The sequence below is a fragment of the Notolepis coatsorum genome (assembly GCF_963971535.1).
Source record: "Notolepis coatsorum genome assembly, chromosome: 13".
Lineage (NCBI taxonomy): Eukaryota > Metazoa > Chordata > Actinopteri > Aulopiformes > Paralepididae > Notolepis > Notolepis coatsorum.
In genome coordinates, this window is record NC_140177.1 from 75949866 (window position 1) to 75965740 (window position 15875).

The 15875-nt window shown below is 46.6% G+C and overlaps 1 protein-coding gene across 1 annotated transcript in view; it reads left to right on the plus strand.

The window, feature by feature from the left end:
* Positions 1-15875, plus strand: part of LOC311239408 (complement component C8 beta chain-like) — a gene marked incomplete at both ends in the record, with an annotated part of 85060 nt that overhangs the window by 43658 nt on the left and 25527 nt on the right. The window contains 4 exon segments of the mRNA XM_084327712.1: positions 5952-6084; positions 10662-10839; positions 10842-10858; positions 12855-13058. Of these exon segments, the coding sequence (XP_084183838.1) occupies positions 5952-6084; positions 10662-10839; positions 10842-10858; positions 12855-13058 (532 nt within the window).

Consider the following 15875-nt stretch of genomic DNA (forward strand, 5'->3'; position numbering starts at 1 on the left):
CAATTCTCTGGAATATAGTTGAGGATGACCCTCATTTTCAACAATGCCAAGATTACATTAGGCAGCAATAAATAAATAAAATAAAATAAATACAGACAGAACAGAGGTAAAATCAGCTAACATGCATGGTTACAAATTGAGGCAGATGTCGTTTATGGCTTGCTCAGCACCTGTCTGCACTGTAATTCACTTCGTGCACAAGCACTGAATAAAAAATTCCACCATGTACCTTTACATCCCAACATCCGTCTGACCACACCCCCTTCCGCTTACCTTCATAAGCAGGTGTGTGGTCACCTACTCGCCTCCTTCTTCACTTTCACCACAAGTAAGTGACTTCGGTAGATCCCCACTTGACGAGGTTGTTAGCTGAAGAAAGTTGAGACGTGTTTACATTGTGCTTATTTTTTTCTTCTCTCATAAATATTCGATAGAAAAATCTAAGTCATAATGTCTACTTCGGAGAGTCGCAGAGCCACTCTCCACCAGCGGTTCTCCATTTCCGCCTCCGTCGTGCGTTCTGGTGCAGGGCTGTTGCCTCTCTCGTGGTTGACAGCCACGCCCGGTAGGCGTCCGATGGGTAGTTTGCCTCTCCAAGGAGCTGGTGCACCGGTGCCGTCGCCTCTGCGATGGCCTGGTCCTGGCTCTGGTTCATCTGCTTCCGGGGAATCATCCGCTGTTGAGCGGCCGGTTCCTTTGGTTCCAGAGGATTTGAGACGCAAACTTTTTGCGTCTGCTCGCTCCCGTCGCAAGATGGTGGCTTGCAGACGCGAACGGCCTGGGTTTGGTGAGTTGCTGGAGCCCAGTGAGGATGCGTCGGTCTCTACCTGCCCGATGGAAACAGAGGATTACATGGTAGAGGCGGACGGGTTCTTATTTGAAGGCCCGGTGGAGACATGTATTCCGCCCGTCCAGGTAACACTGGAGGTGGGTGAAATGTCTCCTTGGGGCGCCTTGTTTGAAGATGTCGGGGAAGACCCTCGGACTCGTCGGCAGGATGCCCTACTATCAGCCACATCGGAGGGTGGCTCCTTGACCAGTCGAAGCCTGCTGCATGTGAGGGATGCGGGCTCGGTGGAGGAAAGTCTGCAGGGGGAACTGCAGGCTTTGTTTCCCAAGCTTATGGCGGTGGCAGCCGCTGCAAACGGCGTGCCGCTGCCGCAGCCACTGCCTGTTCCTGTCCCTGATTATCTAATAGGTCATCTCTGGCAACGTCGCCCGGTGAGAGGGGTGGACGTTGTCTACCCATTTTTCCCCTCAATGGGGGCCTATGTTCATCGGGGCCAGGTGGTGTCCCACATCATGGGCCTCACCCCCGCCTACGTACAAGTTACGCGGGTGGCGGGTTTGGTCGAAGGTATGAGAGAGGGCGTGCCACGGCTTGATAGGCCGATGGCCGCGCTCCTCTGTCCGGAGGTGGTGTGGGAGCCGTTATGCAAGCCGGTTCCTCAAGGGAAATCGGCGAGGCGGTTGGCTTACTGGAGCGACCAGTCATTTATCGCCGGAACACAATCACTGGCTGCTGCGTCTAACATCGCACAGCTGGCAAGATTCATGTCCGGGTATTGACGGGCGGCATGGAGCTGAGTGATGAACAACATGACCAGCTCACCCAGTCGGCAGGAGCTGTCCTGCATCTGACTCAGCTGCAGGCCATAGCCGCTGGGAAAGTGCGCGCCCTGGCGACTCTGAACCAGCGCCACCTTTGTACCAGAGAAGAAGAGAAGTCCTCTTCTGACGGCACCCCTCTCCGATGCTGGACTGTTCGGGACGGCCCTGCAATTGATGACCTCGACGTGCAGAGAAATGGCAGAGGAGCGCTCCGTGCTCCAACCCCTTTTTCCCCCTCCCGGCATCGCCGGTGGAGTCAGACGGCTACCACGTCGTCGAGCTTCCTCCGCCGTGGCTGCTGCTGCTACCACCGCCACTGCTGGCCCTTCGAAGAAGGCCAGGAGGAGAGAGGGCGCCGCCGCTGCAGCCGGCCCATCTGCGCCTGGAGGAGACGGTAGGGATCGCCGTGACCAGCCACCGATTGTCTACCGTCCCTCCGGGCAAATCTCGAGCGGCTCGAGGCGGCAGGCGCCGCTAGGCAGTGACTTTTTCCCCCTGTGGTCCCCTCTGTTTACCCCTCCCCGGCCCTCTCATATAATTTGATTCAAAAATAAAAAGTCCCCTCTAAAGGGGGACTGTATTTTTTGTTAACAAACTGTGTGTTTCTTCACCAAAACATATGATGAGGTTGCAAAGTGTGAATCTTCACTTGTATGCATTGATAGGAGGGTTACGTTTGTGTTATGAGCTTAAGCAAGGTCTGCAGCCTACACTCGGTTATAGGAAGGTTTTCTACCTCGGCCTGAGACTCCACATGCAGGTAGAGGCTAGTTGTATGGTCTGTTGCTTACACAAGAAGTAATGTTGAGCTACAACACTGTTGTGTTAGTTGCAGTAATGCTCGTATGAACACGTACCACGGCCCAGCCGTTCGCTCTCTCTATCAGTGTTTTTCTGTGTACAACATAGGATGCGGGTGTAGGATTCACACACACGCGCGACTTGGTTTTGTTGTAAACCCTGTTCACAGTTATTTGTGGGTAGCGTGCATTGTATTAGCTTGCGCTATTCATTAGCATTCTACCAAAGGTATCATATGCTAAAGTTGTTATTGTGTGCAGGGGGAAGGGCTTGTGAGGGGGTACCGAATAAACCCCTCCTTCCCTCTTCTGATTGGTCAGGGGGGTTTACTCATCTCCTGTTAGGCCAGTCGGGGCCAAGCCGTTAGGCGACTTGGCAGGGAGGGGGGGGGGGGGGGGGGGGGGAGGGTTGCCCTGACGCTGCTCCTATTAACAGGCGTTGAGTGTTGGGTTTCCCCCCGTCATAGCATACGTCACTACGCACGTTGCTATTTGACGATGGCTTCCGTGAGTTAGATCTGTACGTATGATCTGTTGTCAAAGTGTCGGGATAGAGCGTAGGACTTACGGGTCCACTACGCTCGATTTTATGTGTAACTTGAGTCGGTTGGTCACATGACTCGGAGTTACCATGGCTTTTTCATTCTACGACTCACGTGGGAAGGCTCTCTGGGGAATTTTCAGTCTAAAATCCTCTGTGATAGGGGTGACTGGATGTAAAAATGTAAACAGTTTTTACCCTCAGTTGTGTCAAATGGGATTCATGTCTGTTGGGGCTTCCTTCTTTTAAATAAAAGAGTGTGGGGTATAGGAGGCACCGCACCCTTCTTGTCGTTCCCCCAGGCGCCTTGGGGATTCAATGAAAGGTCTAAATAGCCTATTCATTGATGTGGTTGTGTCCCGACGCATGCATAGTGCTAGCTCGGGGTGTTCTGTTAAGAATCATGCAGGTAGCTAGTACGCCTTGGTTGCTTGTGGTTAAAACAGCGTTTTTATAAAGCAACTGGGATGGAGGTTTTGTCCTCTTCCGAGAACCTGTTACTGGTTCTCGACGGATTCTCATTCATATCTGGGGGATGATAACGGAATGGATCTGAACATAGGTAGAGGGGTCAAACGCCCTTGGGGTGGGCCACCGAGCGTGGTTCACACCGGCCTGTCTGGGTGGCGCCCTCTTTTCATGTTTTTAGATCAACACGCATATCTGCCCCTTCTCCTGGAGTAGGCATGTCGGCGTGGTTAGGGCACGGGACTGGTTCTGGTCACGCTGGTCCAGGTCAGTTAACCCGTTTGTCCGCCGGGGATGCAGATCTGCTGTTCTGGTACCCTGAGGAACTTGGGCTTTTTCCAGGGGGAAAAAGGCCGGGTCGGCCCGGGGCGTCACAAGGTTAGGCATTATAGAGATCCTTGTTGGGTACTTTTTTGTACCTGGCGCTATCATAAGGGGCTGGTTCTTTTCTCCGCACCTCTCTCACGCATGGCGGAGAGGGGGCTGTTGGGGTGGTCTTCTGGACCTCCTCTGGTAACCCTGTGTGCTTCCCGAGCTGCCGGGCCCGGTCCGAAGTAAAGTTTTGTTGATACCGTAGACCTGGGATAACCCTTTTTTCTTGAGGGGTTATAGGAACAACCACCGCATATGGTAACGACCGGGTGGCATGCGGGTTGTGCATGTGTGTAGTCGTGGGGTCAAGCCACGGTCTGCTCACCCTGTGCGTTGGGTTGCTTGAGTGCCTCTTCGCACGGTCGGATCCGTCGCCCTCCCGTGAACCTCCAATAGGGGGGGTATCCTCCATTAGGGAGGGTCGGGGGGGCTCGGTCCTCCCCGGTCTGATGGTTGTGGGGGGCCTCAGCGGGGTACATTTGTCGGGCTATGGCTCCCGCTCAGCCCCTGTTGCAGACAGGTGCTGAGCAAGCCATAAACGACATAGAACGGAGGGTTATGTATATAACCCAGTTCTATGAGTTATGGTGCGCTCAGCACCTGGACGCCGCTGCGGCCCTTGATCTCGCCTTGTGGTGAAAGTTTGGGAAGGAGGCGAGTAGGTGACCACACACCTGCTTATGAAGGTAAGCGGAAGGGGGTGTGGTCAGACGGATGTTGGGATGTAAAGGTACATGGTGGAATTTTTTATTCAGTGCTCGTGCACGAAGTGAAGTACAGTGCAGACAGGTGCATAACTCATACACTCATAGAACTGGGTTATATTCATAACCCTCCGTTTGTGATCATCATGGTTTTAAATTGTCCATAAGTTAGTCGAGAATAGATTTTTAGTGGGTGTTGAAGATGGTTCCAACAAGCTGGGGCATTAAAACAAAAGGTTGACGTTCAGACCGTGCTCTGGGGACCTTATGCATAAGCATAAGTCATTTGAGCGTGTCAGATAGGGTCCATAGTTCCAGCATCATAGTGATATAAGGTGGTAATTTCCCAGCAATGGCCTTAAAGATAAACCAATATCAATGTTTATTTTGCCTCTCTGCCAGTGAAGTCCAACCCACTTCATCATACAGGATGTAATGGCATATCTATCACCAGTAATACATCTGAGGGCAGAATGATAGATTGTGTCTTGGGGTTTAAGAAGCAGCATTTTTATACAGTAAATTACATCTTCATAATTCAAAACTGATAGTGCCTGATTCACCAATCCTTATCCTACTAATCATAGGGAAGCTGGTTCTGTTTCGGTCAAATAAACCAATTAATTGCCACCGTTTTCTGGCAAGATTGTCGATATGGTATTTGTTATATGGTACATTTCTCATCAAGCCAGATGCCAAGATATTTATATTCAGCGATTCTCTCAATGCTAGATCATTTTACAGTAAATATATGCAAACGATTATAATCAAAATGTCAGGCTCTAGTAAATAGCATGACTTTTGTTTTATTTGTATTAATTAATTAATTTATTAATTTGTATTAATTAATTAATTTGTATTAATAAGAGCTTCTGGAAGAGCATTAACGGAAAATGGCAAGTTCTCAATGGCCAGTTGTACACAATCGGCAATACAATAAACAATAGTATCATCAGCATAAAGATGGAGTTGACAACCACTCAATGAAGAAACAATATCATTCATATAAATGGTGAAGAGGACAGGACCCAAAATGTAACCTTGCTTCATTACCGGCAAAAACTCTTCAGACTTCACTCCAAATAATTCTGCAACCAATCACAAGCCTTTCTATCCAAATCAATATTACATAATCTTCAACTGTAACAAATGCTTTTGACAGTCCCACAAAAAGCAGCACAGTGTATTTGTGTCTAATGCAGATACTATATTCTTTGTAACTAGTGTAAAAGCTGAAATAGTGCTGTTTCAACACTTTCAACACTTCCATAAATAATTGTATTCATATATTGGTCCATAAAAGATAGAAATGATTATGGTGCCATCTTGGAATATGAAATATGAGCATTGCATATAGTTTGTGGGGGGAAAAACACAGAAAATATAAAAACATTGACAATGCTGATGCCAAATCTGGAGCGATGTTGTTATGTTGGCTTGTTTCCATGCTTTTAGAATCAACATCTTGAACAGCAATCTTGAGGGAGTGGTGCTCGATAACAGATACTATGCTGGCAGTTGCCTGCCTCACTACATCCAGGATGTCAGGTTCAGGAAGCCTTACAACTTACAACAATACACTTTGCAGGTGGAAATGTCCACGACGACTGAACAAGTGGTACCGCTGTCCGTGGGAATCGAGCCCTGAGTCTCTGCATGTCATCTCTAACACTGAGATCTGATCAGTGCATAGGCCTAATGTAACTGTTAACAGATTTGGCAATGGGGCGACAATAATGTATACAAGAGGTATGGTATTCTATCTTTGGCCTTGCTCTGCTGGCAGCGGTTTATTTATCATGTTGTCTCATAATACAGCAGCACATATGATCTCCTCTCCGGGAGGGGCAGAAGTGAGAAGAAGGAACAGTAGGAGGGAACCAAGGTTTATATAGTCCCAACCTGGTGTAGACAGTAGACGCTCCGCCTACAGCGCTCTCCAGTGGACACAGATATACATGCAGTCATGAGGGCAGTAGAGAGCAATTACAGTCAGTTACAACCATACATACACCCTCTATATTCAACACTCCCACGTATGGTTGCTTAACATTCTGTATGGACTCTTCAAAACAATTTACAAAGGAAATAACAGTCTTAGAACATCAAAAAGAGTATGGCATTCAATATTTACACACCAAACATAACCTCTGCAAATCTTTTCAATTTCAGTTTGGAAGCAGGTTTTGTCATAGCGTCTGCTACCATGTCATCTGTTGGACAATAAATCAGTGTCATTCTTTCTTCTCTGATGACAGATCTGATGAAATGGTACTTTATGTCCATATGCTTACACCTCTGTCGGCACACAGGGTTTCTCGCAATGGCAATAGTACCTTGGTTGTCCTCATAAACAACAGTTTTCTTATATACATAGTTATCCATCCCTCCGAGCAGTTGTTCTAGGTAAATACACTCCTGTATCGTCATGGCCAGAGCCATGTACTCGGCTTCACAAGTTGACAGTGCTACTGTGGGCTTCTTCTTTGTTTTCCATGAAACCAGTGAGCTGTTTGTGTTTAAACTAACACAGTATCCAGTTGTACTCCTTCTATCTGTGGTGTCAGCAGCCCAATCTGCATCACTGTAGGCTTTAAGCCCTAGGCCTTCGCTGCTCTTTCTGAAACAAAGTAGTTTATCTACTGTACCTTTTAGATAATGAAAAACATGTTTTACTGTGATCCAGTGTTCCTCTGTGGGATCAGCGAAATGCTGTGACAACTTACTCACTACAAAACACAGGTCAGGGCGGGTACATGTTGTTAAGTAGATGAGGCTACCCACGGCTTCCCTGTACATTTTTACATCTGTCAGTTTCTGAGCATCCTCTTGGTAATCAAGTTTCTGATCACATGGTGTTTCCCTTGTTCTACATTCCTGCATGTCAAAACGTTTCAGGATCTTTTCCACATATCTCTTCTGGGATACTGTTACACAATTTTCCGACTGCTCAAAGTCCATACCTAGGAAATGCTTTAACCTGCCACGGTCTTTCATTTTGAATCTGGTGGAGAGCATACCTTTCACCTGATCTAGGTTCCTGGTGTTGTCTGCTGCGATGATCAAATCATCCACCCAAATGACGATTATCACTTTCCCTGACTCTTTTGACTCCCTTGAGTAAACACAGGGGTCTACTGGATTCTGTAGGAAGTGATCCTTGATGAGGCATGTGTGGAACATCTCATTCCAATTTCGCCCAGACTGTTTCAGGCCGTAAATGGATTTTTCTAGCCTGCACACTAGCTTTTCCCCTTTCTTTTCATAACCTTCAGGTTGTTCCATATATATCTCCCTATCTATGGGTGTGTGCAGATAGGCTGTCTTCACATCCATCTGATGTAGAATCAGATTGTCCTCAGCTGCTTTCTGAACCACTACCCTTACACTGGTCAGGTTGGCGGTGGGGGAAAATGTTTCACCATAGTCTATCCCCTCCCTCTGGCTGAAACCTTTAGCTACAAATCTCGCTTTGTACTTTTCGTGGCCTTCGATCCCTTCCTTGATTGAGTACACCCATTTTCCTCCCACTGTCTGTCTGCCCTCTGGCAATTGTGTGAGAGTAAAAGTGTGGTTGTCCTCTAAGGACCTCATCTCCTCGTCCATCGCTCTCTCCCACTTACTCGACTCTGGGGACACTATGGCTTCCTTAAAGGACTGAGGCACGACCACACACTACTCTGTAGCAGTAGTCAATATCGGCGAGTGTACTGTCATCCTCGTCACTCCCTCTCCGGGCATAATCTATCAGATATTTTGGGGGTTTGTGTTCCCTTGAGGGATACCTCCCACTGCTTGGGGCACTTGACGTCACCCTCGGGTGCTCCTCGTCATTGCCCTCTGGGGGTGGCTGGCTGTCTGCTTGCACGCCTGTGCTCAGTACGCTAGGCGGGGGTGTCTCTGTCCCCCCATACCTTACCCCGGAGTCCAGCCATGGCTTGTGTCTCGATTTCGCACATTGTCTTGGTGACAAATTTCACTAGTCTGTGCTTTTGCACCTTCCCTTTACCGGGATAGTAGACTAGGAGTGCTGGGCTCCCTTTGTCGTGTCCTACAAAGAACCCTTTTTCACATCTGGACTCAAGCTTGCCTCTGTCCTGCTGGTAAGTATAGCACACTGATCCGAATTTGTGCATTCTGGCTAGATTACATCTTTTCCCAGTCATTGCTGTATATGGGGTGGTGCCTGTGTGTTTATTAAAACACCTGTTTCTGGTGTAAGCAGCTTCTTGTACCGCATAATGCCACAGGCTCTTCGGTATGTTACTATCGTCTAGCTTACACCTGGCCATTTAAAAAAGGGTGCGCCATTCCCTCTCTGCTACCCCGTTCTGATGTGGGGAGTAGGGACATGACATCTCGTGTCTGATCCTGTTCTTTCTTAGCAGTGATTGGAACTCTCTGTTCGTAAACTCGGTCCCGTTGTCTGATCTCAAACATTTTACTTCCCCATAGGGGGCTACATCGACAAGGAACTTTTCCGTGGCTTGAAGCGCATCACTCTTTGCTTTAAGGAAATAGACGAACACTACGCCTGTACCCACATCTGTAAAGGACTGTACGTAGTTAAAGCCACCTATGGACTCGTTCCTTACTGGACTGGCTAGGTCGGTGTTAACTAGCTCCAGCGGTCTCTTTACTTTCTCTGTGGGGCCCCTGTTCCTTGTTTGGGTAAACTTCCCTCTTATGCAAACTTCACATTCTTTGTCAGGTCTATGCCTCTCACCTTTAATGTGCATACCGTCTGTCACTGCTTGTAGCTTTAGCAAATCCTCGTGATTACAATGACCCATAATTTCATGCCACGTCTGGATGTCATGGCTAATTAACAGTCACATTACATTTGTTATTATTATTGCACTCCATTTGTAAGTAATACATTCTCCCATATACGTCGATATTAAACCGCGTACCATCTCGTTCTACAAGAACATCTTTACCTTCACTGAAAAACACTTCGGTGCCGTTAGCAGTAGCAGATTTGACGCTTCCCGTCTGCCAGCTCCATGCTGTGTCCCTCCGGCTCGAAGGATTTATTGAAGTTCTTGAAACTGCTCCTGTCATTGATGATGTGGGACGACGCACCTGTGTCTACGATCAACCCCCTCCTCGGGAGCTGCCGGTGCTGTGTTGGCCGGGTGACGCCTGTAGTCCGCACCCCGAAAACGGAATCCTCTCGTCCCGCCGCTCTTCGTGCATCATCTCGACCCGTCACACGATCTCTGTTGCCGCCATCTTGTCTGTAGTCGCCATCTCGTCCACAGTCGCCATCTTGACCGCGGCCTTGAGTCCCGCGCTGTGCATGCAACATAGCATGCACTCTTCCCAGAGCTCATATCCTTCAGCTTTCCCGTTAAATGTGGGCCACTTGCTTCTTCCCTTGGTCGCCATCCTCTTTCTTGGTGGTAGGTGGTTGGTGTAGCTTAAGCTCCGTTGGCCTAGTATCTAGCCACGCGGTACTCCCGGTGCTGCTCTGGCCTACACGTCAGCTAAGCTAACTACCTTTATTATTTCGCCCCTGCGAGATCTGGGCCCATAACCTGTTAACAGATTTGGCAATGGGGCGACAATAATGTATACAAGAGGTATGGTATTCTATCTTTGGCCTTGCTCTGCTGGCAGCGGTTTATTTATCATGTTGTCTCATAATACAGCAGCACATATGATCTCCTCTCCGGGAGGGGCAGAAGTGAGAAGAAGGAACAGTAGGAGGGAACTAAGGTTTATATAGTCCCAACCTGGTGTAGACAGTAGACGCTCTGCCTACAGCGCCCTCCAGTGGACACAGATATACATGCAGTCATGAGGGCAGTAGAGAGCAATTACAGTCAGTTACAACCATACATACACTCTCTATATTCAACAGTAACGTTCTTCAACAGTCCTTCTGATGATATTGAACCATTTTTCTTTCCTCTCTAGATTATTCTTTGGAGGACTACAAGTTGTGCCTGCCTCACTACATCCAGGATGTCAGGTTCAGGAAGCCTTACAACTTACAACAATACACTTTGCAGGTGAAAATGTCCATTTTGTATGATCTATAAAGACAATACACTTTGCTGTTTTATGTGAACTCTTTTCTCAATTATTGTTGAGTTGTAGTCTGACATCAATCTCCATGTTATTCAAGTTTAAATGTTATATTCCGTATGTCATCCACAGACAAGAGGCTCATATGATTTCACTCTGGAGTCTTTTGACACATACTCTGAATTCATGGAACACACTGTGAGAGAGAAAACGTCCAAAACCACTATTTCCTTTGGTTTTGCCCTCCCGATGATAGCTGAATTTGGCTTCAACTACAATGAGGAGGAATATACCAAATCAGTCAAGAAGATCCGCGAGCTTCTGGACAGGTGAAGCTTGTTGGCTGTGTGTGTGTGTGTGTGTGTGTGTGTGTGTGTGTGTGTGTGTGTGTGTGTGTGCGTGTGCGTGTGCGTGTGCGTGCGTGCGTGCATGCATGCATGTGTGTGTGTGTGTGTGCGCATGCATGCGTGTGTGTGTGTGTAATGTCATTCCCTTCACAAACACTCAACACGCAACACAACTGTCAGGTGTGCTTCTTCTTAAAGGAAAACTCCAACATTTTGGGAAATTAGCTTATTTGCCATCTACCCTGGAGTTAGACAAGAAGATACCTTTTTCTTCTCTGTGCATGCAGTAGGAGTAGAAAGACGTGCACCGTTAGCCTAGCTTAGCGTCAGTCACTGGAAGTAGGTTCCTCCGTTAGCCTATTTCCCAACACTGAGCATGGGCGGGCAGGTACTTGTCGCGAGCAGAGAGCGTGTGCGCGCGCGTGTGTGTGTAAACAGCACGCAGCCCTGTATGGGAGAGGAGAGTAGGAGAGAACGACAACAGCACAGAGCGTGCACGTGTGTGCATGAGCGGCTCGAGTGGTGTGTGTGTGTGTGTTTGTGTGTGTAAACAGCACGCAGCCCCATATGGAGGCAGAGAGCAGAGGAGAGATAGGAGAGGACGGCAAACAAGACCTAGGCTAACGGAGGAACCTACTTCCAGTGTGTCATGTACAAAGGTCTGTTGACCACACAAAATAGTAACTGGAGCCGGCTGCACATGAACAAAAACAGCCTCTCTCAGTAAATGCAAAACAGTCCCGGGCAGGTAGGTAATAAACACAAGGCGTTGTTCCAAAAATAGTAAATTATATTTATTAGGCAGGGTAGGGATTGAAACCTCCACTGCTTTATTATGGTAACAAAGGGAAAAAACAACCCACAAACAATTAACAAACAGGGAGAAGGGTAATGGGAGAACACACAAGGTAAGGATAATACAAGTGAAACACTAAACACACAACCACATGCCACGTGGTTGGCAATCTGGGAACCACCCAGCAATAAGATAATTAGGGCTATTTACAAATAACCATAAGTGCCATAAGACACAATCAAGCTTACCTGGTTATACAAATAAACACCACTCTAACCATGTAGCTCACAGTGTAGGATGAATCACCACTCTAACCATATAGCTCACAGTGTAGGATGACTCTAAAAAGGCCAACAATATCTACATATATATACTTAAAGGTACAAGTCCACACTCAGTGGAACTAGGCCTAAAGCCAACAAGAGAATACTCACAATCCCAAGCACAATCACAAGCACAATAATAATCCCACACAACAGTGGAAAACAATGGCAACCTCACTCCACTCTGGTCACTGGCAATTGACAGAATGAGGCGCCCAGACGTGTGTGTGCTGTCAGGTATTTGTCCACCCGTCCCTCTCGAGGTGATTGCCATCAGCTGTCATTCATTAGGCAATCAGCACTCTTCAGTGTAGGGACGGGCGGCACCTGACAGGAAGAGAAAAGAGACAGCATTAGTTCTCATGTTCACACACACACACACACACATACAAAACATAACACATTAAATATACTAACCTGATGTTCAGATGGTGTCATAAATACAGTAATAATGGTAATGACCAACCCACGTACCCATGTACGTCACACAGTGACTGACACTAAGCTAGGCTAACGGTGCGCTTCTTCCTACTCATACTGCATGCACAGAAACGAAAAAGGTATCTTCTTCTAACTCCACGGTAGATGGCAAATAAGCAAATTTCCCAAAAATGTTTGAGTTTTCCTTTAAAACCAAACCCAATAGGATGCTTTTTGGGATGGCTGCAACCCCTAAAATTTCATTTTAGTAATTGTACAATTTCCTTTTAGTAATTGTAACTATAATACAATAATAATATTATCATTATCATTGCAATCGATTGTAATCTAGAAACAATAGTTGTAAATCATGATATAAAGTGGTCAACTGTGCCTCACCTGCTTCTCCATGATCTCCCTCACATGGCACACTCCCCAGACCAACAGCTTTGTGCGGGCCAAAGCAGAGCTGGAGCTGGCCCAGTACATGCTGAAGTCAGAGGACCTGATGCTGCACCCCGAGTTTCTACAGCGCCTGCGCTCCGTGCCTCAGACCTACGTCTACGGAGAGTACAGGCAGATCTACAGAGACTATGGTACCCACTACGTCACAGAGGCCTCTCTCGGAGGAGACTACGAGCACATCATCATCCCAGTGGCGGCTCCTGGATTATTCTCCAGATGGGGCGCTAGGGGGCGCTATACCAAACATGAGAGAGAGAGAGAGAGATATTGCAAATCTACCTTGTTGTTGTTGTTAAGTTGACAGCAGAGCAGGCAGCAGGGTGTGACGACCCCCACTCTACCTGCTAAATGGAGAGTCTGACTCACCAGGAAGCATGGTGGAGTGGGTGGCTCGTTAACTGTATGAGACTCACCTGTGCAGAGCAGAGCTGCCTGCACCTCAATATATGTGTCTCATTCTAATTCCCTCTCTGTCTGCTTTCTCCACTCCCAGGCACAGGTTGTACCAACACCCAAGCTGCATCCTTTGACTTTGATACTTACACCAAACACACACCACAGCATACTTACTCACTCATCCACACACTGCACTCACCACTGATTCTAATACAAAACATTCCATTGTTCATGTGCTTATGCTTTTGTTTGTTTAGATTAGGATTTAGATAGGTTTAAATAAATCATTTTTGTTAAATTGTTATCACGTGTGGACTCCCTATTTGTCATAAATTACCTGTTTGTGACAAATTGGGGGCTCGTCCGTTTGTAGGGCCTTTTTGTAGGAGTTGGTGCATTTGTTTGTATTTGGCCTAGTGGGGTTGAATTTTGGTTGGATCCATGCTAGCATTTGGTATTTGTAGTTTGGTTAGCATTTGGTATTGTGTAATTTGGCTGGCATTTGTATTTAGGTTCCTATGGGGACAATTTGTTTGGGCTCTGTCTGAGTACAGGAGGGCTATTTTGAAAGGTAATTAGGCTGCTTAATTTGGCTAGTGTCTGTGACCTAAGGTTTGCAGCTAGTATTTGTAGCCTGTTGGCTAGTGTTTGTTTGTAGCCTAATTGTTTGTATGCCAGTGTTGGGGAGTTAGCACGTGATTTGTTCTTGGGGGTGTTGGTTGTGTGGGATTTGGGAGAGAGTAGCAGTTTGTTTGTGCAGATTTCTTGTAGTAGAGATTTGTTATTTTGTTTTATTGTTTTGTTTTGGTTACAGTTTGTTTGTTTGTTATTGCTTGTGTTGTGGCTTTGGGGTTTGATGCCTTAAATCATGGCTATTCAACTAAATTGTTCAGGGGGCCACATTGTCAGAAACCCAAGGGGCCAGGGGCCGGACTGCCACGGCGCCTCCCCGTGCTATGAATATATGTACACTTGACACAACACGCAACCACATTTTCACAACTTTTATTTAACTACAAAAGTAGTATACTTTTCAAAAAAAGTGCTTCATTTATGTGCCACATCTGCAACATCTCCTGCAAAAAGTGCTTAATTTATGACTGTGCAACAACTGCAACATCTCCTCTTCAACATTTCAATATAAAAATAAAATAAAAAACAAACAAGTGCATGATGTGCATCTGAACATTCTAACATCAACACTTGAACAAAAAAACACATTTATAGTGCAGCTGAGCTTATGAAAAAATGCTTCATGTCTGTGCAACAACAGCAAATCACAGCATCTTATAGCACTTATTGTCGACTCTTAACTCTCAAACATCAGGGGGGTGGGGGGCAGACAGGCCTAGCCTACATACACACATCTAATGAGAGCGATTGCACTTCTTTGACTGGGCAATGGCAGAGAAAGAGGGTTCATAGGAAGTGAGGGCTACCCGCAAACAGTGATGCAAATGCTCATTTGTCAAGGAGGCATGGTTGCTTGTTTTAATGGCATTCATGTGAGAGAAACTGGATTCACAGGTGTATGTTGAGCCAAACATTGTTAGCACAGATATTGCCAGCGTTTTTATTTTGGGGAATGTCTTGACATGAATACACTTTATCCAAAATGTTGTGGTAGATTCATTCTCAAGTGCCTGCTTCAGAGCAGATGATGCTTGCATGTCAATTATTTCAAGTTGCAGGAGACCTTCATCAATGTGAAGTGATGCAAGGAACTCTTGTCCTTTTGTGGAAATAGCAGCTACATTGGCAAATGGGTTGCTCACAAAATGCATCAATTCTCTGGACATGTCAAATTCATCAAATCGACTTGCAAAGTTTTCCCTCAATTTATCAATGAAATCTGTCATTAATTGAGTGACTTTTGGCTCAATTGTGCGTGTTAACGTTGACATGAAAAGAAAAAAGTTAAAAAAAAATATATATATATAAAAAAAAAAAAAAAAAAATATTATCATGTAATCTTTGGCGGGCCGGTCAGAATCATCCCGCGGGCCGGATCTGGTTTAATAGCCCTGCCTTAAATAATACAGTCTGTGTGTTTTGGGAACCAAAAATCCCCAGGTAGGCGAAGAGGGCAGGTTTCCAATAGGGGGACTTGTCTTGGTATTTTCTTTTTTAGGCGGCCGCAAAAACGTAGGCAGAGACAGGCACTGGCATAGGCGCTTTTGTCCTCTCGGGAGCACGTCTCTGGCTCAGAGGAGTGGCTGTATAACAGGTACTTTTTCTGCCCAGAGAGTTCTAGTGCATAGATACCCCCTACAAGTAGTGGCACGAAGATTGAGGTTTTGAGGTAGTTAGTTAGTTAGTTAGGACCTGTAGTTAGTCAGGGTGGGGAGGTTCATTGGATCAGACTGTCTTATTATTGGTGTTCACGCTTCATGGTCCCGACATAAGTTTGGTTTGTTTGTAGCCACTGGTACATTATGACCTCTGTTGTGGAGGACTTTGAGCAGTCACCATCAGTGGAACTGATTGATCAGTGTACTAAGGAGCAGTTGTTAGCAATTGCTGAGAAATATGATATTGAGATACCTGTTAGACTGTCAAAGGTGGCAGTCAAGGCCACTTTAAAGGCAGAGTTGGTGGA